This window comes from Pyxicephalus adspersus, chromosome 6 (genome assembly GCF_032062135.1).
Source record: "Pyxicephalus adspersus chromosome 6, UCB_Pads_2.0, whole genome shotgun sequence".
Taxonomy (NCBI): domain Eukaryota; kingdom Metazoa; phylum Chordata; class Amphibia; order Anura; family Pyxicephalidae; genus Pyxicephalus; species Pyxicephalus adspersus.
In genome coordinates, this window is record NC_092863.1 from 83,179,370 (window position 1) to 83,206,226 (window position 26,857).

The 26,857-nt window shown below is 38.7% G+C and overlaps 1 protein-coding gene across 2 annotated transcripts in view; it reads right to left on the minus strand.

The window, feature by feature from the left end:
* The window catches only part of NDUFAF2 (NADH:ubiquinone oxidoreductase complex assembly factor 2), a 64,625-nt gene extending 38,626 nt beyond the window's left edge, over window positions 1–25,999 (minus strand). Inside the window, exon 1 of one of the 2 annotated variants that reach the window (XM_072416380.1) lies at window positions 25,842–25,999. In XM_072416380.1, the coding sequence (XP_072272481.1) occupies window positions 25,842–25,956 (115 nt within the window). In that variant the 5' untranslated portion in view covers window positions 25,957–25,999. The remainder of the gene's footprint in view (window positions 1–25,841) is intronic. The other variant, XM_072416381.1, reaches the window with a different exon arrangement.
* Window positions 26,000–26,857: the final 858 nt, after the last annotated feature.

The window sequence follows — 26,857 nt, forward strand, 5'->3', positions numbered from 1 at the left end:
AATGGTAAATTTTGGCTTAAAAAAAACCTTAGAAAATAATCAATTAATCCTGAAAAATAGTAGAGCACTTCCTGGCATGTACCGGTACTCTAGCTCTACTGTGCCTGTAACCTTATTGCTGCATGTCTGTTGTATGTGCTTTGGTCATTTCATTTATACTACACTGATTGTTACTCATTTGAGGGCCCGCAAGAGAAAAAATTTTAACAGAGAACCTGAAGTACCCTTAAATCATTTATTCTTATTTTAACTCTCTGGTTCCTCTCTTTCCTCCTCGTTTATTGTTATTATTATTATTATTATTAATATTAATAATAAAAAACAGGATTTATATAGCGTTAACATATTAAGCATCACTGTACATTAACTAGGGGTTGCAAATGACAGACAGTGACCCAGGAGGAGGAGAGGACCCTGCCCAGTAGAGCTTACTATCTAGGAGGTAGGAGAAGTAACACACATGCCAATGTACTTTTTAGGTAAAACTTTACTATTTTAAACATTCTTATTACAGACCCTGTTATGTTATCCTTGGGTCTCTGCTTCTCAATGCAGTTCATAGCCGGGTGCTGTATATAGCATTGTGAAAAAAAAAAAAAAAAAAATACAGCAACCCACCCCAGTATTTCTGCAAGCAGTAGGAGGAATTTTGCGAATATCCAAATGCCTTGATTGGCGGGTATAGGTCTAGAGGAGTGTACGTTCCTAGAAAGGTGACATTTGAATGCTGAAAATAGGGAGAGTTAACGAAATAATTAGATAATAGAAGTTGATGGGCTTCTCCAGAAAGGGAATGAGATTGGCTCTATGCAACAAGTTGCTAATATTGCACTTATATATGTACCTGGTCTATATAGATAGTAATTGTAGAAAAAAAGATGTGTAAATAAGTATGATCAAACACTTCAATTGATTGAAAAAGAATTGTAATAAGTGTGACCGACACATATAAAAAATAAATAAGTTTAATAAAAAACATGACTATCTACCTGCTGCTAATGAATATAAAAATCTTTAACAAAAGCTCCTTTTCATAAAAAACACCATGAAGGTCTTTCAGCTTTAGTCCCAAATTTGTTTTTCAATTTGTTGTCAGTGAATAATCTTCGTTCCACCTATTTTGAATCTTTATTTCTTCATGTTTAGGATCATACAATAACCAGCATAAAAAGCAACACACAAGCCATATCTAAAAGGAATTGATAAAAAAAAAGGATAAAACCCCCATACAATACCGTGTGTTTCCTTCTTGCAACAGGCTTTTGAAACATCCATTCAAACAGAAAGATACATGTACACATTCCCCTAGAAACATTCTTACAAATGCATACAATAACCATCCCATTATTGCAGTATAACTCAGGAGGATACATGTTGACCTTCTTAGGAGCTGAAGAAAGCAAAAAAAGGTTTTAATGCTCCAGAAGATGAACAATTTCAGGGTAACATTTTCTTTAAAAAAAAAAAAAAAAAAAAAAAAAGAAAATGGTAAATCCCAACTAATTGAACTAAAGCTACGTACACAGCTCCAATGATTCTCGCCCGATAATCGGCTCAGGGCCGATATTGGGTGAGAATCTGGCGTGTGTACAGCGCCAGTCGGCCATCGTCTGAACCACTGTCCTGGCGGATCCACGGACGATGGACGACTAACGATCCTAATGCAAGGGAAGAGAGAGAGCGTGCAGCGGGGTGCCGCTCCGCCGCTATCCCCCTCCATAGAGCAGAACAGTGCTGTATGTACAGCATTCGTTCATGCATCGTGCAATAATAGTCATTGGAAAGGATCGTGAAAGATCCTTTCCAACGACTATCGTTGCAGGTGTGTATGCGGCTTAAGTCAGCCATTATTTTTTTTAACCTTGGATGTATTTACTATGCGTTTTTTGTTTACTTAGCAATTTCACCTATCGTATCTCTTATCTTAACTTTTTTTTTTTTTTGAAAAACTACCCGAATGATGGGCTTATGATTACTCCTGGGGCAATCTAAAAAGGAAGGGAGTTTATTAATAAATTTTTTATCTCTTTTTAGAATGCCCCGATTTAACAGCAATCATAGGCCCATCATTTGGCTAGTTTTACAAAGGGTGTCTCTCATTTGGAAGGTGGCAGACCTTACCCTTATATTCACAATATGACTTTTTTGCTTTTAAATCTTTTGAACAAAATTCCAAAAACATGCAGTTAGGTTAATTGGCTTCCTCCCAATATTGACCCTGGACTGTATTAAAGACATATGACAATGGTAGGGACATTAGATTGTGAGCTCCTTTGAGGGACAGCTAGTGACACGACTATGGACTTTGTACAGTGCTGTCTATTATGTCGTTGCTATACAAGTACTGTGTAACATTAATAATAATTAAAATGGCTACTAACTGGCAGTAACCTACAAACCAGACGGTTACTGCCAGCCATTCAGTCAACTTCTTTAAAATAGCTACAAGAGAAAAAGCAATGCATGCGTAGAAAACATACTTTAAAGTTTACCATAGCCATATATTAAAGTCCAAATAATGCAATAGTGCATTTTTTAAAGCAACTGAGTGCCTCGATTTTTCTTCATATTAGCAACTTACTGTACAGCAGCATTGAGCGAAAACTGTGTGTAGTAAATGCAAATATTCCAAATACCACAGAAGAGAGCAGAAGGATAGCCTCATCAGACTTATGCTGCAGAATGGTTGTGTAAATCCCAGGAATGAATTGAGCAAATTAACAATCCTCAGCAGGTATAACACCTTTTTCATATATATGCTGCGTGTTAGGAGTTAGTAAACCAAAGACTGACAGTTTAAAATAAACTAGAGACATAAGAAACATCATTTTATTTTCTGTCATTTTCACTAATACCCTTTTATTTTACATCAGTTTGTAACTACAGTGTCTTTCCTAATGTTTGGGACAAAGACATTTGTTGTACATTGGACGGTATGATGAAACTGACATGTATGCAAAACACCTAAAGTCTGGAATGTGCACTATAATCATGTTAGATTTGTTTGATTTAAAACTTACATTGAGGAGCAGAGGGGTAAGTCAAAGAGAAATGTGTTGGTGTGTCTCAAACATTATGGAGGGCACTGTATATCCTCTTTATATATATCTAGCTTCCATGGCTCATATGACAGGGGTGTATATATATTTATATATATATATATATATATATATATATATATATATATATGATATTCATCTCACTATTTTACAAGGAAGCAAGAAAGGATGCAGTAAGACAAGCTGTACGTCTTCCAAATACCTAGAGGAGACTCTAGGTATTTGTTCTTCAGAACAGAGAAGATCTTAAGAAGATGGCTTTACTGTATAATATTTACAATGAAAATTGCATTGCAAATTAGCATGGCTTTGAACAAGAAAGACTAACATGCACCCTTAAGGATTTAATATTCTCGAATGGATTAGAAAGAAATAATTTATCCGTCAGCAAAGGTCACATGAAGGAAAGCAGAAGATCAAAGCCAAGAAGACTTCTCATTGTCAGCTGGCTCGGGAGTCAGGCCCACAGGCACAAAGCGGCTGCCAAAACTGTGCAAGGGCAACTTAAGTGACTAGCTCGGAATCCATGCTGAAGCCATATTGCTGTTTATTGTGACTAGGCTGATGTTCTTACTGCTGTTTGCACAGCTAGTGATATTGCTACAGAAACGGTGAGGTCATTTTGGACAAGTGTTGTTTTTGGATCTGTAGGAGATATTATTGGATCTTTCCTTACAAAAAGCATTATCACAAAGCTATCAGTTACTCATGCTAATCTCCCTACTTAATCGTTTTCTAAGACATAATGGAGAAGTGGCTAACTCTCATTGGATAAAGAAGACTGGGAATATAGTCATCGTCACAAACCTTCAAACCCACTACATATGTGCATGTTGTGCCCCATTCCCAATCAGCTCAATCAATTCAATCATCAACTGCTTACCAAATGCTGCATATGTTCCCATGATTCTGTTTCTTCTTCTTCTTACTATTATTATTATTTTTAATAAACAGGATTTATATAGCGCCAACATATTACGTAGCGTTGTACATTAAATAGGGGTTGCAAATGACAGACAGATACAGACATGGACACAAGAGGAGGGGACCCTGCCCCAAAGAGCTTACAATCAATGTCATTGCATGTTCAACCCACCAATGTATCTAAACCAGAGCATTTCTATTCGAGCTGTCCTTTAAAGTTGCACAGTGTGAGATTGCAGGTCTTGTTCTATTATACCTGAACATACAGATTACATGACCCAAAGCCTAGAATTTTGCAAAACATGACTAGCACTTTGGAGAACCTACAAAGCAAAATTAAATAATACTGTATATTTTTTATGGTATTTATTTGAACCGGAGACTCCTGACAACTGGTTTTATGAAGTTATTTTTTATCACTTCTGTATATCATACTGCTCATTAACAGAAATGAGAAACCTGAAAAGCTTTGTTCCAAATGATCTCTATAAATAAATTAAGTTTTGATAAGGAAAGCTTGGGTAACATTTGCGGTGTATAGTTACCATAACATTAATTACATAATATATATTTAATAATTATTGGAATTTATTAGAAAATGAATTCAACCAAGTGTACAGTAGGTTTTAGCGGAAACAAGTACTGAGGTTGAAGTAATAAAAGCAGTTTATCCTGAATATTCGTGCATATTACTATTGTGAGTTGTAGGACTGCCTAGGATCAACCAAATTAAAAATTTGCATTGTTACTAATAATGATTTTTTTATTTGCAAGCATCATTTTAGGTCATAGGATATGAAAATGAACCAAACAATTGTAAGGCCTACAGAAGCGTTTTGTATTTTAAAGTCCATAAAGTATCTGCACAATTTGGTACCTGGCATCAGCCTTTTGCAGTCCATGTACAGCAGGGCTGGAGTATGGGAGCAAAAGGCAGCACAAGGAGCCCATCAGTTCATGCACAGACAAAAGTCTGATTGTAGGACAGAGAGTAACAGAAAGATGTTGCTTCTCTTCTCCTCTCCTCGTATTAAATTTACATCGCACTAGAACAGGATTTTCTTTTCAGTCTATGTGCTTTCTAATAAAAATGGCCTGTAATATTAGGGCACTTGTGTTTTGATGCAGCTTAAATATACCGTATTTTTCGCCGTATAAGACGCACCCAATTTTAAAGGAGGAAAAGCTAGAAAAAAAAGATTCTGAAAGATTATTCCCCTTCTGATCACTCATGTGCCATTCAAATTCTCTTTCTGATCACTCTGTGCCATTCAAATTCCCCTTCTGATCACTCTGTGCCATTCAAATTCCCCTTCTGATCACTCTGTGCCATTCAAATTCCCCTTCTGATCACTCTGTGCCATTCTTACCTTTTTTTCCACTGTACGGCAGTTAGGGCAGGGATCAGCAACACATTTGTCGTATAAGACGCACCAACTTTTCCCCCCCAGTTTTGCGGAAGAAAAATACGGTAAGCTAAGGTTCAATCGGGTTTTAACGAGTAACTACTAAACTCTAAATAAAAAAAAAAATTAAAAAATTGCCAACAAGCTGTTGACCTTACCTGCCTGACCACAATTTTTTTTTAAACATACCCTTCTGTCTACATTCCGTCGCTAACGAAACGCTAACATCTTCCTCCTTTTCCTCTTCCTGGTTTAGTTTTTCGGTCATCTTAATGGGCTGTGCCAGGTAAAGGGATTCCTGAGCAGGCACGCAGGTGTTCTTTTAGTACCGGCAGCCGCTGGGCAAGCTGGGATGTGCTGAATTTTTTGACAGAAGAGGACAATGATCAGGCAGATAAGAATGCCTATTGCAGAGGGGATGATATTGCTGGACCCCCCTGCCTGAAACTGCTAACATGCCCCCATATTATATCACTGCCCCAGAGCTCCCTGCACCTGTACAACAGTTGTTCAGTTGTAATAGTATAAATAACTTACAACTACCATCCACCCAAGCACGATTAGGTAAATTGCATTGTCTACAATGGTTAGCTTTGCCTGAAATACAAACAAGCCATTGCCATGGACAGGATTGTGGAGGAATTACAATCCACAGAATTTACTATCCACCCAAAACAACAAAATGACATCAATCATATAACATTTTCATTACACCTTTTTCCTAGAGTTATCTTAAAGAAATGGTTAAATGTACAATTTGGCTTAAAGAATATTTTGGGGCTTAAAGCAACCCGAGACATATTTCATGTTTGAAACAACATACAGGCAGGCATACAAAAGAAATATGCTTTGTACTGTTATTAGGTGAACATATTGTGCCAGTGAAGGAAGAGGCAGCCTTGCTGAAATTGGCAAAGAAAAAAATGACAGCAAATGCATGAACTGCGAATTCAAAATGAGAATAAAGATACAGCTGCAGAGAGCATCAATTAATTAACATAACCCAATGCGACAGCAACTCCGAGACGTACCAGGCTGATTTAAATAGGTGACTCTGCAATGTCTCCCTCACCCCCCACCAAATATAGAGAGAGGGGAAATAAAAAGAAAATTAAAAATGATCAGATGCAACATATGAAGTACCAAGCGTGAATTAAACACTTTGATTTCTTCTTTTACACCATGGAACATCACAGAAATGCCTTGTGAAGTTCCTCCTGATGATTAATGCCAACAAAATTACACTAATTGGCTGCAATAAACTGTATCAGACCAGTATTGCTGTGTGCAGGGACATGCTTTAAACAATGCGATCTATAAAAAGTACACACAAAAGATTGAGGAGACAGTGCCAGAGAAAACAGGAGGTGAAAAGGTGCCAAAAGCTCTAACCAAACCATGCTCAAGGCAAAGCTTATACCAGGAAATACAGGAATACGTGTCACATTTAAATTTGCACATGTTGTTCAGACATATTTTCGTTGAATTTAGGACTCTTCAACCTACTTAATGGGGAAAATGCAAAATGAGTGGACCAAACATGCTACATGTACTAAGTTATTTCTTGTATTTCTGTTCTACCAGTCATTTGGTTTAGGGGTTTTACAGCCAGTTATGTGATTTTTTTGGTTCAGTCACCCATTCCCAACAACCAGATCCTGGACCTCTCCACGGGCTACACTGCAGGTATACAACAGAGCCAAAATGTAGAACTCACTTGCCAATGATAAAGAAGCAGAAAGTGAAAGGGTCATTGTTTTGTTCTCTTGTTTGCAGAGTTATAATATTAGGTTTTCAGCCCTGCACAAAGTAGTAGAGCCTCAAATGGCTAAAAGTGTTGCCCTTCCCTTACAATCTCATTGCTGTTGATCAGAGGATGGTAAGAGGCCGATATCAGGCCTAGCAAAGGCAATTTCCCATTGTTTTACTGACATAGTGTAATGCATGAATGGAAGGAAGAGCTCTTCCTCTAGTTAGACTGAAATAAAATTGGAAACAATGAAAATGCCAGAGACCGGATTATACATTAATCTCTAAACCATACCTCTGAGCTTCTGAAAATGCGTTCTGACTGCATTTTATTTCAATACTTCTTTAATCAAAGTCCTATAAGAAGCATGTAAAAAGCACTGCCGAAGTGACATTAAGGGCCCTGATCTGCAGTTTTAAGCTGGCATATTACTCAACACATTGAATCAGTATGTTGGAAAAAGAGGATTAATGGCAGGTTCAATATTTACAGATTTTCTGTAAAAGAGACACTGTTTCCTACCACACATCCTCTCCTGTAGTCACCTTTTTGCAGCATCATCATACCGCTGCATAATGATGCTGCAATTGTCTTTTGGATTCTGAGAGCACCTGCTGCTGGACAGGGAAGTGTTCACCTTTCCTAGGTAGGGACACATACATACATACATACATATATATATATAGACACACGTTCATCATTATAGTACTGATGGGGAATCCATTCCTATGGGTGGTAAACCAAACATCAAAGAAGGTCAGACATTTCAGCCCTAAACCATCACTAAATTTCATTTACAATCACCAGTTACTTCCCACTAAATTGCCTGATTTGACTCCCACTGTAATCACTGCAAAGCATAACAAGGGAGTCTGCCTCTTCCAGCTGTGTTCTAGATTAGAGAAGAAAAGTACTTTGCAGATTGTGGCTAGTACAACACCACAAAAAAAAAAAAAAAAAAAAATCAGACAACTAGTACAAGACTGAATGAAAAAAAATGGTAATTGCTGGGTAATAAATAAAATAGAGGCAAAGTATTTTCTCACCTGCAAAAAAACATATGCATCCCTACATATAATGTTAATAATATGTTGTTGTAATCACGTGATGAGGCTACAGAGGAAAGTGAAAGTAAACATTTTACCAATTTCATTTTCTATTTAAACAACTTTCTGTCATTAGTAGTTATATATAAATATGGTGCATTATACAGTACAGTAGTGCTTTCCTCATTACCTAATAAACCATCCAGTTCGGTTAAATTTCACCTTGTCATGAAATTCTCTAATGACAAGCAAAAAAACCATATATATTGCTAAAAATGAAAATCTGAGGAAATTACAGCAATATATATGAAAATCATTTGTTTTTTTTCCCCACTTTCTTTTCAGTATATACACTTATGATTTTGTGAATCCCTAACTTTTTTTTTTGCAATGCATTGGGAAAAGTCAAGCTGAAGATGTCATGTTCCTGTACAGACACCTACTGGACACAGTACGGCAAGAAACATATTACAACATGAACATTAAGTGAGATTTATTCATTTTCACAAAAACCTCCCTGTTCCTCCAGAAGCATAAAGCCAGGTTAAGAATCTACTTCTCCCTTACAGAAAATGTATTTTATAGGGCCACATTAAAGCATTTACTGGGTTTTGCCACATATCACTAAGTTGCCTCTGCAACACAACTGTTTTCCATAGACACCATGGTTTCAGTGGGCCTGATTTATTAAAGCTCTCGAAGGTTAGAGAGAATACACTTTCATCGGAAAAGCTTAGTGATCCAGCCAACCTGGAATGGATGTGGTCCAGGATTGAAAACAAATAGCAAATGACCTTCAAGAAATCTATTCCAGGTTTGCTGGTTCACCCAGCTTCACTGATGAAAAGTGTAACCTCTCCAGCCCTGCAGAGCTTTATTAAATCAGGGCCAGTGAGTCCATCCACCTTAGGATATTATAACATGATAATATCACATAGTAATATGCTGAAAAAAAAAATATATTGTTATTCCAATTAAAGATTAGTTATTTGCAATGTATAAACGTTTCACCCCCCCCCCCCCCCCCGGACCCCTAATTCTGTGTTGGATTATACAAGATTAGTGATCCATTTCACTGTGTGAAGCTCTTTTAGTCAACCTACTCTACACAGTTTTCTCTTAATGCTGTCAGGTCATTAAAACTCTTAAATTTCTGTTCAAATGGTTCAAAAATAAATTTTCAGCGTTTCGAAAAAAAGCTACAGTTCACTTTCTTTAAAAAGCAGCCAAAGCCTAAATAAAATCCTGTCTCTGGCCAGAATATTGCAGAATGGGACTATTTCTTTTTTTAGGAAAGCAACTTTCTGTTTGAAGAGGTCTGGTAATTCCTGCTGAGTCAAAGCTAAAGCTCTGTAATTGTTGGTGAGCATGAGGTTTGCTAAGTGCAGAGCTATAGGTCTGGATTAGAAAGAGGGAATGTAGGACCTCTGCAGTCAGATCACTGCTCCGCATATACAGTCTCAGACCTGCCTTAAGCTGCGTACACACGGCAAATTTTTCTCGCCCGATAATCGGTATCGGCCAATTATCGGGCGAAAATCTGCCGTGTGTACAGTCGGTCGTCGTCCATCATCTGACGACCGTCCTGGCGGATCCATGGACGATGGACGACGACCGATCCTAATGAAAGGGAAGGGGAGAGCGCGCAGCAGGGTGCCGCTCCGTCGCTCTCCCCCTCCCCTCTCCATAGAGCATGAACGGTGCTGTATGTACAGCATCGTTCATGCATCGTGCAGTCTTTTCTCGTTGGAAAGGATCGTGAAAGATCCTTTCCAACGAGAAAAATTGCAGGTGTGTACGCAGCTTTAGGATGAACCAATCTGGTTCGGCTCCACCAACCTTTATTTTTGAGGAAGGCTTATCTAAAAAACCTTACTCAAGCTAGTTTCAGTGCTCACCAGTCGCCAGTCCCCCAATCTAATTCTGCACTCTTCACCTATAGAAAGCCTCTGCTCAGACTCGGGGTGCTAGTTGCGCTATTCCAGCACACAGTTGTCCCCAGGACCTATCAATGGCATTTGATGAAGGATGCAGTACAATGCAGTGCGGGAGAGTTCAGCAGAGGCAAGTTCAGAATACAGATTACACATGTAATCAGTCCACCAGACAAGGTAATCCAAGGTAAAGACAAAGCAGAGTCAGGGGTCATAAGCAAAGGTCAGCACAGGAAGCTTAACAATAGAAAACCCAACAGATAAACACACCATCAGCAGGTAAGCCAAACTAAACACTATAACTGGCGACTGGGAGCAGAAAGGCTAAAAAGGCCCAGCAACCAATGGCAGGGCAGAATGAAGCCAGGAATATATCTGTTCCTAAAATCCCCTTCAGCAGTGCACAGCCTCGGTGTCTGTGCTGGGGATGCCAAGAAGCTTCATCTCAGGTGGAGACGGCATGGCTAAAGGGAAGGGGGGGATGCTGTGAGCTGCTGTGCAGAGGGCAGATAACTAAATCCTTGATCACCTAACATTCCCCATGCTAAAAAAAAAAAAAAAAAAAAAGTTTGGTGAAGTTGAAAGATAAAAGTTCTTAAAGTATATATATATATAAAATGTTTTTGTTCTGGGCCAGCTGGGTCACATGCCCTGGAGAAGCTGCACAGCCCTTGGACCTCTGGTTGATAAACGTTGATAGAGGGGCAGTTTATCATTTTCTTTACTTACACGGAGAATGGTATATAAGCCTTAGGCATTTCAGAATAATTATTCTTCTCAACAGCTGTATGCCTAATTCAAAATGATATTATTTAAAAATTATATTAAAAAATCCCTATTAATAGATGGTTTAAAATAACTTGTCTGATTTGGCTACAAGCTACAGATTGTCATTTTTACCTTAAATAAATCCACTTTTTAAAGAAACAAAACTTAATCTATTTAGATGTCAAGCGTAGACATTTTTAGCTATAATCAATTAAGGTAAAATGATTTCCCTTTGACTGGCTGCATTTCGGCATCTCCTGCTAGCCTGGCTGCTTATTAAAAATAATTTGCATCTATAAGACTGGGGAAAAAAAAAAATATGCTAGCCTCACGATTTTTGTCATATTTTTGTTGTGCCCCAAGGCTGCTATTGTTGATGGCCTTTATGGAAATCTAAATTCAATCAGCAGCTGCAAATTTCATGAGACGTCCATCTTCATGCTGGATTTCTAACAGTGTGTCAAAACAATCTGTGGATTTCTAGCCGATGAAACACGCATTGAATTGTAAATTTCTGCAATTTCCTGCCGTTTGAATTTCAGCTGCGGGAAAATAGTGCAAACCTCGACATCCTGTCTATCAATTTGAGGCGAGTAATTTTTCCTCGTTATCCAAGGTACAATCCCTAAAATTAAAATCAACAATGACCCAGAGAGCCTTACTCTGCCAAATTTGGGCAATTTTGTGTTTGATTTTGCTAACGAATGTGTTAAGATCCGCTAATGGGTGACTGTACAACTGACCTGGAAAAGCCAGAAAACCACAAAGACAAAACGGACAATCTAACAAACACGCTAAACTGTCCTTCAGAGAAGAGGAAGGAGGTCTGTGCTACTCAAAGCAAACAGACCAGAAAAAAAAGGAGCAACAATTTATTATATTGCATCCTTTAAGTTCTTGGTGTGGTTGCTGCATTCATTTTATATTCTCTTGTATTACCTTTATGATCCTACTAGGGTGGCAACATTCAATGCAATGTTTCAACAGATTAACAAGTTATCTTTGGACTATTCTACAAAACACCTCCCCTCTTTTCTATATTCTAAAAGGGAGGAGTATTTCAGTGTAAAGAAATAATTGGTACAAAGCTAACTGATAACAGTGCAGAACAGGTAGAACGCATAGGAAGGGATATAAAACCTTTAAAACAAAACACTTTTTTGATATATTTAACAATTATAACCTCGGTCGGGTTTTTATTGCTATCTGTATCCCCATTAGGGAGTTTGGCTAACTTAAACTGCCTTTATCGCCAGTTTTACTGGGAATGAAATTTAGGGTAAATCAAAAATTTGCCACCAAAACATAAATAAAGAAATCTTTCACAAACGACTTTTGCTCCCGGGACAACTGTCAAGGAAGAGCTTTCCCTCACATTGGATATCTTCTCACTTCCTGTTAAATCCACAGACAGATGGCATAAAAAAAAGAGAACTGTCAAGTGGTTTTAACCCTTCCCTCCTTTCACTAAAAATAAAAAAATTAAAAAACTTTACATTACATAAACATTTTTTTAAATAATTAAAAAAATCAGGTTTAAGTATTTTGTATGGGTTATAATAGGTCACTTGATGTTTGTGCATTCTTTTTGGATACCAGTAGATGGTGCTGTGTTTTCACGTGAGGCATGTAATGAACTTTGATATCACGCAGCAAGAGTTTGTTATATATGTTACATGAGGACACAGTGCCATCTAGTGTTGTGTCTCAAAAATGAACCAAGATTCTTTTGCTATTGACATTTTCTGGTAATTGGAAAAAAAAATAAATCTTTGTTTATACTTGCGTATATACATATGGTATTAACGTCCGGGTTAGAAGTTTGTTGATGCACTTTTTTTTTTTTTTTTTTTACACAATTGTTTAAAGTGCAGTGTGTCTTGTGGATCATTGCAGCATGCTAAAGGAAAGGGTTTTGAACTCATATGGAGTGCCTACCCAGTAAGTGGCCAGGGAGTTAAATATGCTTTCTATATGGCCCATGAAACTGACGGTACAGCTACCCTTTTTAAGGCGTCATCTATTCTTTCAATTCAACCAAGTAAAAAGTAACAATTTCACTAAGATACACAAATGTGCAGAATATTCAGTGGATTTCAACTACAGCAATTTTTTTCCCTTTTTATTTACTTCTCAATCCAATGGAAAAATGAAGAGACACTTATGGCTGATTGAAAAAAATAAAAGAAACTTCAGATACAATGAAACATTTAGACTGGATCAATTTTAAAATTGTAAAAGAAAATCAGTGTGAGAGTGGCAGGCATTAGGGGGAGGTTTGTGATCTTATGGATTGGCATATTCCATGCAGGGACAGATGCTCCTAGCGAGCTCTGTGTACAGACTATCACGGCACAATCATGCTTATGGAATCGGCTTGTCTGCTGTAGTGTAGCTGTGTGCTGTAATCAAGTGTAGATAATGCCATCCACTGGTCACACAAACCACAGGCATTTCAGAACTGAATATTTTATAGAGCAAACACGCTACAACAACAAAAAAAACCAAGCTATATTAAAGAACTACTCCAGACTTCTGGCAATGGTTGTTAAGCACCCCACCTATGTCAGTTTTCTTATTCTGAATGTATATCTTAGGAACAAATTGTACTGCTCCCTAAAGCCAAGAGTCAGAAGCAGAAAGCAGGCCTTTCCAGAAGTAAAATCCTAAATTATTATTTTGACAAAGGGATTGCCTAAATAGTTTAGCAAATTAAACTGGTTAGGACTGTCACCCATTCTTCAGAAATGATATGTGTCTGCACTTCTAGGATATTAAAGGGTATTCTTCTGTACTTACAGGGTTTTTAAAGGGATAAAACATGGAAAAATATGCATTCATTACAGAGGTTTGTTACTGTAAAGGATAAGACCCCAGGCAGGTGGCACTAGATAACCTGGGGCAAAAAGTCTAAGTGTCTCATGGTCTTTGCCACAGCATCAAGAGAAAGGAGAAGAGACAGGGTTTTCTTTTTGGCAAATAGTACTCAAATAGATATATTTTTCGCATAAACAGTGTGTACAATTTTAACGACAAATCGTTATCACGATTTGTGATATCACGACAAATCGTTATCACGTTATCACAATCACACAAAAGGATATAATCAGCTAAAATGCAATCCCTAGATGGTACAATAGTAGAGGGTTCGCCTTGCTTTCTAGAAAATCAGTTGTCTGACTAAATGTTGCAACAGATGTGAATCCTCAAAAATCTCTACCCTGACGCGTTTCGCCAGTGGGCTTCATCAGTGGATGCATAGAGAGTGAGAGCAACTGTAAGACAAAATATAAAAATCAATATACAGTAAAGGAAACATCCCAGTATGCAAAAACACAATTTGTAGAGAGTAAAGAGTAAGTAGTAAGTAGGGATGTCATACTGGGATGTTTCCTTCCTAGGATTTTAGCTGCTTATATCCTCTTGTGTGATTGTAACGATTTGTCGTTAAAATTGTACACACTGTTTATGCAAAAAATATATAGTATAGTAAAAATATAGAGTACTATTTGCCAAAAAACCCTCTTCTCCTTTCTCTTGATACTTTGAAAAACTATGGGGTTGGCAGACCACTTTCTAAAAATATAGCTAGGGCCACTTTCTCTTTTTCCTACGGTTATTTGCCAGATCACCGCACAAGGGGTGATGGTAGGTGACCCAGTGGTCACCAGACTACTTTGCTGCAAGAAGAACACCAGGTCATGACCCCCAGGCTCTCCTCACCAGGGGCAAGTGGAACAGATAACTTCAGTGTAGGGACAGCCAGGGATCAGGTACTGGGTAGGCAGGCACCTCAATATGGAAGGTAAGCAGCAGGTTAGAGTTGGGAGATGGCAGCTGACGAGAAGCAAGGTTAAGATGGTCCAAGATCAGAGCAGGTGGAAGACAAGAAGGGTCAAGGTCAAGCTAAAGTCATTTATCCAAAACGAAAATCAGGTGACATATAGCTGTGTAAGTCACACGTATAACTGATAATCCAGCAACCCATGCCTAGAACTAAAGAGGTTTTAAAAGGACTAGCAGCCAATACCAGGGCAGCATTAAGGAACCAATCTGCTCATTGGCTGAATCACTTAACTTAAAATCTTCCTCAGCTATGTACAGCCTCAGTGTGTGCCGGGGATGCCAAGAAAGGTGAATCTCAGGTGGACACTGCACAGCTAAAGGGAAGCTAGGGATGCTGCAGGTTGCTAAGCAGATGATCTGAGGGTAGACGAGTAACAACTACGTTTTTAAGAATATTTTTACCCAGAAATACACTTACCAATGTTTTCACCCAAGATTTACACATTTCTCTAATTTGATAAATCTTAGATATAATATTAGAGAAGGAGCCTATTTTCAGGTTTATAATTCAATGACAGAGATACCTTAGGCAATCTAAACAAATCCAAATTCTAAAAGTATCCATTTCCTGGCACTTAAAAATAGTCATCTGAAAAATAAAGTACACATGCTTTCATTTCTAAGAAGTTTCTGTGTTTTCATTTCTGTGAAGTGATCATTTTTTGTATGATTATTATTCACTCACATCATTGTGGAAGAATTTTGACCCACTTTTCTTTATGTTTTTTATTAGTTGACAGAGGTTTGCAGACTTTCATATATAAACAGCTCTCTTAAAGTTCCACCACAGCATTTCGATCAGAACCTTGAATGTTTTCTTCTATTAGGTTTACTGGTGTGCTTGGGATCATTGTCATGTTACAAGCTTTAGCTGTTGCTCAGATGGCCTGACATTTGACTCTAGAATACTTTGGTATACAGAGGGCATTATTGCAATTTTATTTGTGAATATTCTTTCTCACTGAATGAAGGATTTGATTGTTTGGAAATGAACTTAAAATTCATAATTACTTTATCTCATTGCTGATGTCTTTTCCCTTGCATGGTGTTAACACACACCTGAATGCTGTATATCAGCAAACTGCTAAAACTTCTGCTTTTTATAGAAGTGGTCATACTTGCAGATCACCTAATCAAGCACATCAAAAGCAAGCCTACTGTATTCTGTTGGGCTGGAAATAAATAAAAGAAATAGAGAATTAAATATATAAATGTTGTTTTGTTAAATTACACCCATGTTTATGTAAAATGGCGTGAACAAAATGGCTGGCACACATGCAGAATATGCAATGCCTGTAAAAGTATCCAAGAACCATATGGAAGTAGCCTCCCTTCTCTATTCAATGCCTTATATCAATACAAACAGTGTCTTTGTCTTCTTAAACTTGCTGACTCCCCAGTCTTTAATAAAGCCACTGAACAAGTATTTCTGTAAGGTCACCCTGCTCACTTTATTCCTATCACAGCGCTCCCTTCACACATCCAAAAATATGCCAATATCCACCAGTATTACATTCCTGGCTGATGGAGATTATATGCTCGGATCTTGAAGGCAGTACCGTGATGCAGGTGATGAAGGTCAAACAAAATGCATTGCCTGACCTACAGTCCATGGAATAAAACACATTTGCTGCAAGCTTGAAGTAGTAATTGAATGTGACAATGATTGAGTGTATCAGAAAAAATAATAATAATAAAAAATATTTGGGGATCTAGCTTGCCTATTTTACGTCCGTCAATCACGCCGCGGTAACTCTACTTTAAAATGTGGAGTTTTGTGATTGCAGCTCTTTGGCATCTTTGTCCAACCTTTAGAAGAGGGCACTTTAAATTCTATATACTCCAGAACAAAGAATAGGAGCCCATGCATCAAGGCCCTCACCAGAAAGAGAGGCTCATTCATCTGCCTAGCAGGGTTCTATCTGTCTCCATGCCAGCAAAAGACATTTTCTGTTTTATTGGTTGTATTTTTTCATTGGTGAAAATTGATGAACTGACACCAGATTGAAAAAAAAGGGAAAAAAGAAAAAGCTCAAGCCATAAATAGTTCCCAATCAATCATAATAATCACAAAAACCGTTAGCCCAATAAAATACACATTGTGGTAGTACAGGTCTTGGAACAAAGAAAGAGGCTCCTCATAATGGTCTAATGATACACAGCTGATGCAATGCCAAAACCCATTTAAAATTGTGTACAAGGTGAAATTCCATTTTTACAATGAGAAAAAAAAGTCCAAATCAAGTAAAATAAATATAAACCCAATCACCGATACTTAATATGTTATGTAAATTTCAGAAGACATTTTCAGTATTTTAAATAATGCAGATTTCTTGAAATAAATAGCTGGTGATCCTTCAATGGGGGAAGGAATTTCTTGTTCAAAAAACGATAATATAATGGGGTGACAATGATCTGTTTATCTCCCAAATGCTCTCCTGCAGACAAGTCATATGTGCTTTTACAATGTGTGCCATAATATGTGCCAAAACTTGGGTCGCTAATAAACACTTAAGAGCATCATAACTTAAAAACTTAAAAGGTTGGATGGTTCTTTTTAGGCAGCATCCAGAATTCATGATGGCATATGGGCTGAAAATCAAAAGAAAATATTGTAAATTTGTCAAGGTGTCATGGCCACCATCTGCCATATGAGCGTCCAGTGTAGAGTTCAAGCGGTTGTGCCAAAACTCACTGGGTCCATATTACCACCATCAACAAAGCCCTGTCCAACGGACATTACTGGAAGTAATCTTTTGTGATTGTTTCCAATAACAGATGAATGACCGGACGGGGTCAGACAGAGAGGGTAAAAAGAACGATTCCATAGAAATGCACAGCAGTCATTCCCGAATGTTTATCAATCTGCCATTACCAATGTCAGGAGACTAGTTTGTTGGTTGGCTGTACACGTCAGATTTTCACCCAAGATGAGCTCATTCAGCTCCAGTGACTAATATCCACAGTGCATGTGCAGCTTAAAGTGGACCCCTATATCTCATGTATGCCAGGAGGCTTCGGGCTGCTCCTCCAATCTAGAGCATGCGCAGAAGGGCTTTTTCCAGGCACTATGCATGTGCAGTGAGATCGGCAATTTTATTTTTGTTATTTACAGCAGGCTATGACAACCGGAAGAAGATGGTGGCGCCCGGCGCTTCCTCCACACCGGAACGGATTGCAGGACAGCATGGGACAGAATCGAGGCGATGTGTAGAGGGATCGGGGGTTCTGCGGAAGTAAAGTAGTGATGCAATACTGTTAGAGGGACTGATACCTTTTTATAACATGTCTCTTTTGCAAAAAAAAGCCTGCCTGTTTACACTTGCTTAAATGTTGCTTTAGAACTATTAAATTAGAGGTGTCTTTATTAAAATAACATGATCAGCCTAAGTGTTTTAACAGGAAATATCTATTGTATTCAGCAGATCAGCAAACACTAGATATTATTTAGAGAACTATACTGTAAAGCCCAGTACACACATCAGATTTCTGTTGCGGTCTTTTATCATCATTTTCAGAGACTACACGAGCACTGCACACACACGTCTGCACACCAATGTACTCTCCTTTATTGGAAAGTGGTAGTTCTTGGTGGTATTTGCGAGTGTGGCTCTGAATTTTATTTCACTACCAAAAGTGGTATTCCCCAACCACACTAAGGGGGGAATTGTACAGGGCCAGCGGCGCCCCCCAGCAATGCCCACCTGGCAGTGCGCTGGATGTCAGGACCTGGCAGGAAATTTAAAATTGCTGCTTTGACTTTTCAAAATTTACTGCTTTGACATTTAAAAAACCTAAATAATCAGACCGCCAGAGGGGTTAATGAACAATGTTGAGTGAACACTGTACACACCAGATTTTTGCCCAAAACAAGCCTGACTATTCGGTTCATGCAACAATCAGCTGATGTGTGTACAAAGCTCAATATATTGCTGGGGGTATCAGGCTGAAGTAAAAGGCTGGCTATAAATTGATATCAAGCTATTTCTTGGATGCTGGAAAAACTGACGCATTTACCGTCCAGGAAAGCCCATCTGTAATTTAAATGTTGCCATGGATGCAGGAAAGAGATTTTTTTGCAATTAGCAAAATAATACCTGATTCTAAATTAAAATAGAAAGGTAATTTAAGCCATAATATACAAATGCACACCCTAGTTGAGAAAAAACATTTCTGAGCATCATAACCTAGAAACTCAGGGGTTACATGGAGGATAGCTGGTTCTCTTTAAGGAGCCAACACTATTCATAATGCTGTATGGGTTGCAGATCAAACAGAAAATGCTGCAAATTTGTCATTGTGTTGTGGCCACAATTTGCAGTTAGTCCAGGTTCACACGTGCCGTGAGAATGCGGTGTGATTACTGCTGCCTCACATCAGGAACCACTACGTGGCAGTATCTCCCTGCGGCGACCCTATAGAGAATAAATGGGGGTGGCAGTGAGCAGTAATAAAACTGCTTATCGCTAGCTGTCAAATGTGCAGACAATGATTCTTTAAGAAGAAGTACGGGGGGGCACGTAGGATTGTGAGATTTAGAGGTAGATCTTTGCCCTGCATACTAAACATATTATTATTATTAAACAGGATTTATATAGCGCCAACATATTACGCAGCGCTGTACATTAAATAGGGATTGCAAATGACAGACTAATACAGACAGACATTCATTAACGTCTGGAGCAAGCTGTGCTTTGATATGCAAAAAGAAACAACTGCAGAGTTTGTCTTGGTCATTAAAGAGTTACAAGAGGCTGCAGAACAGCTCAGATCTTAAAATCACACACAACCTCAGCTGTGTTTAGCGAAAGATTTCTTCTGCAAGTCATGCAAACCGCCCCCTTGCCTCCATTGTGCACAGGAACGAGCAGGAAGCCCCGTTTGTATCTAGGAGTCGTCTGTATGTCGGATGTCCTTAACTCAGGAATACCTGTACCGAGAGCTTCCTGAAATGTAGCGACCATGTCAGACAGCAACTAGTGTCTGTCTGCAGCTTTACAGATGTAAGCAGGAAGTGATTAAATCCATTTTGTTATTAGATTTCCTATATTGTAATATAAGATCTAAATATGAGCCAGCAACAATACAGAGCGGTGTGTTATGGTTCCTATGTAATCTCTCTGATTTTATCCGCCTGCAGTGTCTCTCTGATACAAGAGCGGCTATTTAGTGACTACATATTAGTCATATTCAGGCCTTTACCAGCTGGATCCTGTGTACAGGTCTGTGAAATCTGGGACAGGCCTTGTGTCTTCAAACAACAATTTCCAATTTGACATTCCTCCCAAATGTCAGGCACATTTTGTTGGGGTTCTTAACTAGCAGCCTGGAGCACAGAATAATCCTATTTCTGCCAAGCTGACAGTGACATTGGACAGCTGTCAGGGCTGAGATCAGCTTCTGATTGACTGATTGAGTCATTAGTATATTACCGGTTGTCATTGTGCTCCATATTGAGGACATGTATTCTGGTATGACTGGTACTTAAAGGTATAATACCTTTTCTGTTTGGGAGTAGGGAAGGGTGAACCCTTCATAATATTTGTTTTGCTCTCTTTGCCCCATTCAGCACATTTTACCATTCTTTTTGTCCCAGTGACATTTGCATCTTAAAATATTCATCATCTATTCTTTTTGAAAACCTTAAAGCTTCAGTGGAGACACCTTTTATTAATGGTACATCTGACTTCTTCTTAAGGGGGTTAATTCGCTCTCACTTCCAAAAGTCTCAGCGATCGTAAGTGAATGGGAATCTTTCCAGCAAAGATGATAGTAAAAACCTTACAGGAGTGATAAATAAAGTGAACATTAGAACTCCACCTTCTGGCTGTGTAGAAGATTGTATATTATCCTGTAACATTTCACATATTTGCAACTTGTTTTAAAAAAAAATGTATACAATTTTTTTATGTTCATTTTTTTGAGGTAAGGACTACTCGTGCATGGATCAAGCTGTGTACAGCCAGATTGTAGCTTTGTAGAATGTACGCCACAGCCACCCAAACAAATATGTTGGCTTCACACCTATATATAAAATGCTAACACCTAACACACATATGCAGTAAATGCTTGTCTGTGTTCCCGCTTATGCTGGCTGCCTGGGCATCTGGTCATGTGATCTCTTGAGCCATTGCTAGCTATGCATGAAGATGGTTGAAGATTGTGTACAGTCAAAATGCAACCAATTTTCCTTAATCTGAGATCTGTCCCATGACTTGCTGCTTTTGGCAGTCTGATCTGTGCTTTTATTTGTTAAGCTTCATACACACTGCAGATAAAAGTAAATAAAGATGAAGAATTTTGATCATCTCACTTGAAAATTAGGTGTATGCAGGTGTATGGTCGTTTAGCCAATTTGCCGTGGCTGATCACTAAACAACTGACAACAGCTGCTGTCATATCCTATGGAGGAGGACACAGCATGGTACCTCCCGCTTGTCCTTCCCCCTCCCATCCCTGTAGAAGTGAACAGTGATGTATGTACAGTGCACGTTCTTTCTACAGCCACCGAAAATGATCAGTGACAAAAAATTTGATGTGCTTAGCTGTAGATAGGATATGTCCAGCCCTGGATGCATTTCTAATATTTCACAGATAGCAGTCAATGTAGTGAGTTATGGTTTACAAAGAGAACAGATTCTGTTTTATGAAAACCCTGGGCTGTATGTGACCCTCAAAGACTGGAGTTTTGTTATACAAAGGATACTTAGAATACGCGTATTCTTTGGCTGGAGGCTTCAATGATATTTTATACAAAAATATAGAACAGTATAGAAGCCGATCAAATGATCTTTTGTCATCCGACTTTATCCACAAATGTAAGAGCTTCTCTCCTGACAAAGCTGACAATGGAACGATTCTTTTGATAGCGGGAGCAGCCGCACATTCTTTTCATTGCCGGGTAATATTGGGACACTTAGATTTCACATGTCATTAAAACCTGGTACTGCTTCTGTGCATCGTATTGAAATATTTATATTCGTCCCAATAAAAGGTGGGGGCAGGGGTACTTCTGCTTTGCATGATTACGTGGATGGGTGGTTGGGTGACTATTGCCCTTTTTTTTTTTTTTAATTAAAAAGGAACCCCCCCTACTTTTCCGAATACCTCTTTAGGGTCTTTGTTTTGTAGATTGCGGTGAATCTACACATATGTCTGCGTTCCCTATACTGGCGATCACCTGCTTGCCATGTGCCTTTTGTCGCCTGGCTCGCAGGAGGCACACATTGCACATTAGTAACACTTTCTCACTTGTCAGTCAGCATCGTGTCAGCTTGTTTAATGAGTTCTGCTACCCAGACTCGCATGCTAAGTTAGTATTAAATATTGAGCTATGTTCGCTTGTGCTCTTCCTCCCCCCCAAAAAAAAGCTTGCAGTGAATCGTAATGTTTTTGTCGTTTGGGTGAAAGGACAAAGATAGAACTCAGACCTGCATTATTTTTGCGCTTTCTAATATTAATATATTCTGCATTTCCGCCCATGTTAGGAGCAGAGAGGGGACGGCTGGCTTGTGTATATTTATGACTTGTGGCTAATTGGTGTTTCTTTTTGCATATCAAAGCACAGCTTGCTCCAGACGTTAATGAATGTCTAGGCTCCATAAGGATTGTTTTTTTTTTGCTTTGTTTCTGATTGAGTAACATTGAGGATTTTATACAGTATCTGACACCACGATGCCTAATAATATGTTAAGACAAACATCTGTCCTAATTGCATTTAATAAAATAATGTATCTGTTCTGACTTACATACAAATTCAACTTAAGAACAAACCTACAGTCCCTGTCTCGAATGTAACCCGGGGACTACCTATATTGACAAATAATTAACTTTCTGTAAATGTTATGTGCTGCTATAATGTATTTGTAGAATTAGGAAGGTGAAGTCCTCAGTTGACATAATTCACTCCTCATAATTCTCTAAAGGTGGCTCAGTGTTTCATCTGAGTTTGACATGCCTTCTATGAAATAAGAGACAGCAAAGAACTCAAAACGAAGATATTTTTTTTTTTTATGTCACCTAGTTTAAAGAGTATAAGCTAATAAAACCGAAAACGATCCAGCAATGAAAAGGTGGAGCCCTGGGTAGGTAGGATTTGCTTCCCAGATAAACCACAAGATTTCAGATGCCCGTATGCTTTTAAGGTTCACTCCATTTTCTTTATTGTCTGCCTAATATATGCAAACAGAAAAATCTATAACCTGCAATGCTGCAAACACCTTTATGTTCTGTCAAATACAAATAAAGCAACAAAATATGGTCAAGTTAGGAATAATGCTACATACGCGTCGGATGATTCTCGTCCAAAAATTGCCTCAGGGCTGATATCGGACGAGAATCTGATGTGGGTACAGCGCGCGTCCGACGCCATTCCGACGATGCTACTCCTGATGGATTCACTGACAACGAATGAAGTAAGATCATAAGGAAAGTGGAGGGGAGCAAGTGCAGCGGGGTGTATGTCAAAACTGCCCCATTCCTCCCCCCCCCCCCCCCCCGTTCACTATTAATATTCCATCCTTAGGAAGGAAGTGGTATGGTATTTTAAGTTTGAGAGGGTTTTTTTTTTCAAAATCAATAATATAAATTAAAAAAAAAAAATGTGTTCCCTAAGGAAAGTCAATTGGCAGAGGTTTCCTGAGAACCCCTTAGGAGTTCACAGTGACAACAGATGGGTTAATTTTACAAAACCTGGCCTTCTCCATCAAACACTGAGCAACACAATGCACATTTATTTTTTAGTGCACCAATTAAAACAAGGGAGGAGACCCTACCCCACCTTCCCCTGATGTGAAAAATACTAAAAGTAGCACAAAATATGTATGCATATAAATATATAGAAATAATCTATAAGGATGAGCCAGCAAAACAAATCAGCCCCAGACATTCATCAGACAATGCTGCCCTCCAGCGGTTGTTTTACAGAATACATCACATCCTCACCAATCATTCCTGGTATGAATCCTGCCATTAGGTGAGATCACCAAATCGCACTCCAAGTGTCAGACACTCATCTTCTGTTTATTATTCTAGCACAATGAATTCAATATGGGGAATTGCTGGTCCAGCATTGTACATTATATCTGAGTGGCTGAGAGGAATAACTTCATGGGGCTGGTTGTACAGGGTGTAGGAAGCTTGCATGAACCAGGTAACTATTTTTCCTTATTCAAACAACCAGTATAACGAAAGGCTCCCTTATTACAAAGTCCAAATCCAGGTACTATGTGATCCACAAGCCATATATAGAATAAAAAGGTTCCTTTACCCAGTGTTCTCCCTAGCCGCTTTTAGGCAGGCGTGCCACCCAGCACATTTCAGTAACCACCTGGCTGTTTCAGGGTGGTTACTAATGAATTAGGTCATAATAAAGGGGCTTCCACCCACCTATAATTTCACCCCACCCAGCGCAAAATAAAATCTGGGTTCAACATTGCTTTACCTATCCTGAAAGAGCCAAATTCTTCTTCGTGTCGCACGCTCCTCTATCAGACACTACAGCTCACAATGGGAGGATTCATCTGCATAGGTCAGTGCTGCCAATCCAAAAAGCAATGGCCAGGTGCTGATGGACAAGCTACAGAATAATGAATCACAGGAACAATGCTCATAAGCAGCCCCCTATCCCACTCCAATGCAAGCAGCCATAACCCATATAAGTGTGACAACTCTACTCTGAATTCAAAATCACTGCAGCATTGTTACCATCCCATCAAAGGAAGGTTCAAAGAGTGGACTTCAATGGCAGGATCAACAGATATTTATAGAAGCTTGCAGGGATACCAAGAGAAAAGCAAATGCACTTATAACTTAAAGGGTTCTCTATACACATATACATGTATGTAATATTTACACCATCATTCTCTCTACATAACTCTTCTTCTTTTTGTTTGTACTCCATGATTATCGGCAGCTGGCTTGAGGTTGGCACAGGATGGCCATTCACACAGCCAACTTCCAACCCGAGACAAAAATATACTGTCCCTGACTGATGACCTCTTTTAGAAGAATAACCAATCAGTATACCAACCCGGGGTGATTCTTTATGGATGGATATAATCCAAGTCATATAATAATAAACTGGACTGCTAGAACCCCTCCAATACAACAACCACCTGAGGCCTTGTGAGTGATGGATCCAGAATAAAATGAACACATGCTGTACATTTGTACTATGTGACAACAAGGAACGATTGTCTGACACTTTGCCAGCGCTCCCTGGCCATTCTTCCTTTCATTGTACCCAGCACCAACATCTCTAATGTCGGCTGGTGTCTGGCACTACAGCAAACTTTCTTAAACTTTTTACTATGGGAAACCCCTAAAATAACTTCCAGGTCTTTAGGGAACCCCAGCTATAATTACTATATACACAGCTCACAACATTAGTGTGGGGGTCAGTGGGAAGAATTCCTCTTACATTGCTGGTCAGTGGGAAGAATATCACCCTTATGGATAGCCAAAAAAATCATTAGGGGTCACTAACTAACCTGAGAGGTCAGTTTCCTCATTGGGGATATAATTTTGTTATATTAAAAAGGTGCATTCCATAATAATAAAACTGAAGTTCTATAATTGTTTTACAAATGTATTAATCTTTTTTTTTAATTCATAATAATGGTCCGCTGGATTTGAAATTATGAACATAGTCACTGTGAGGTCTAAAAGGTTGGCGACCGCTGACCTAGAGGGTGCAGTAACCCAACACATTTGTGTGTCATGTGACTATCCTTTAGTCATGTGACAGTGATCAGTCCCTGGCAGTGTCACATGGTAGGAAGTCACATGTCACCCAATATTGGCACAATGGTGGCAGGAGTGTCCCCTTGCAAAGGCTTAATCAATATACTCCAAATAAGACAAAAAAATATGGCAAGGTGACAACAAGGGAGCAGAAATGGGTATAAAGACCTAGCAGTGTAACATTATAACAGGAGGTGCCTGAAGAAGTGTATTTATGACAGGATTAGCAGGTATTTGTTACTAAAACATAAATATGAGGTTATAATGTGATTGGATTTACATGTACTTTTTATATAAAGGTCCATTCAACAGATAGAAGAACTGCTCCTGTATATGTATGTCTCCCCACACCAGGCTCAGGTTACCTGTCCATGTCTTTTGCTCAGGGATGTAATAGTATTTATTTCCAAACTGGTCTGTGCCCATGTGCTGTCTGATTGTCCCCAGTGTCCTCTGCAGCAAAGTGCGTAGCTTCTCCATATCCACACTGTGTCACAGGACAGGAAACCTCAGCCGAGTGTTGTCCTTGTGCGCGACAATCTACGCAATCTGATTGGCTCTGGTAACACAAGACACGCCCTCTTAGCTGCACTCGGAAAACGGAGGTATAGATGGTCTGCTGTGGCGGCCATGTTGTTGTAGCTAAGCTACTATAGGGAATATGCCGTAATCATAGCCAAAATGGCTCCTGAATTGGGGACATCAAATAGGCTGTAACTATAGAAACCGTTGTGATTATGATTATAAATTGTACTAGTTATTATGTTATTTTTTTATATGGGGAGGATTACATATTGCTTTAATAAGCACAATTTTTTATTCAGATTTACAGCGCTGTGTAATATGTTGGCACTATATAAATCCTGCTTATTAAAAATAATTATAATATTAATATTAATAATAATAATTCAGATTTAAAACATTATCAGCTAAAGCTATGTTTTGAGATCATGGCGATAATGTTGACCATTCAAGATTTGTTCATCAAGAAGTATTGCCCCTAGTAATGTGATGGAGGTTTTATGACAATTTTTTATGTTGTGGGTAGAAAACTGTATGGGATCATTTGGACCGGGCCAAGGGGTAGGCAGAGGAGGCAATTTTACCTAAATTCCTGTCACATACTCTCCAATGGCATCCATTTGTTAGGACCCCATCTGAAAATGTTGGTGTTTGGCTCTTTTAGGACTCATACGTGATTGTGTTTACGTCATGCTTTTCTCCCATAACAAACCAAACTAAAAACGAGTTTAGAAGGAGACCAAAAGCAAGTCAGCAGGGGATCAACTAGGGGTCAAATACACCAATTAACCCCCTAACCGCTAAGCCCGTAATTTCTCGCACTAAATATTTTTGCTCTTTTGGTTAACCCCGTATTTTT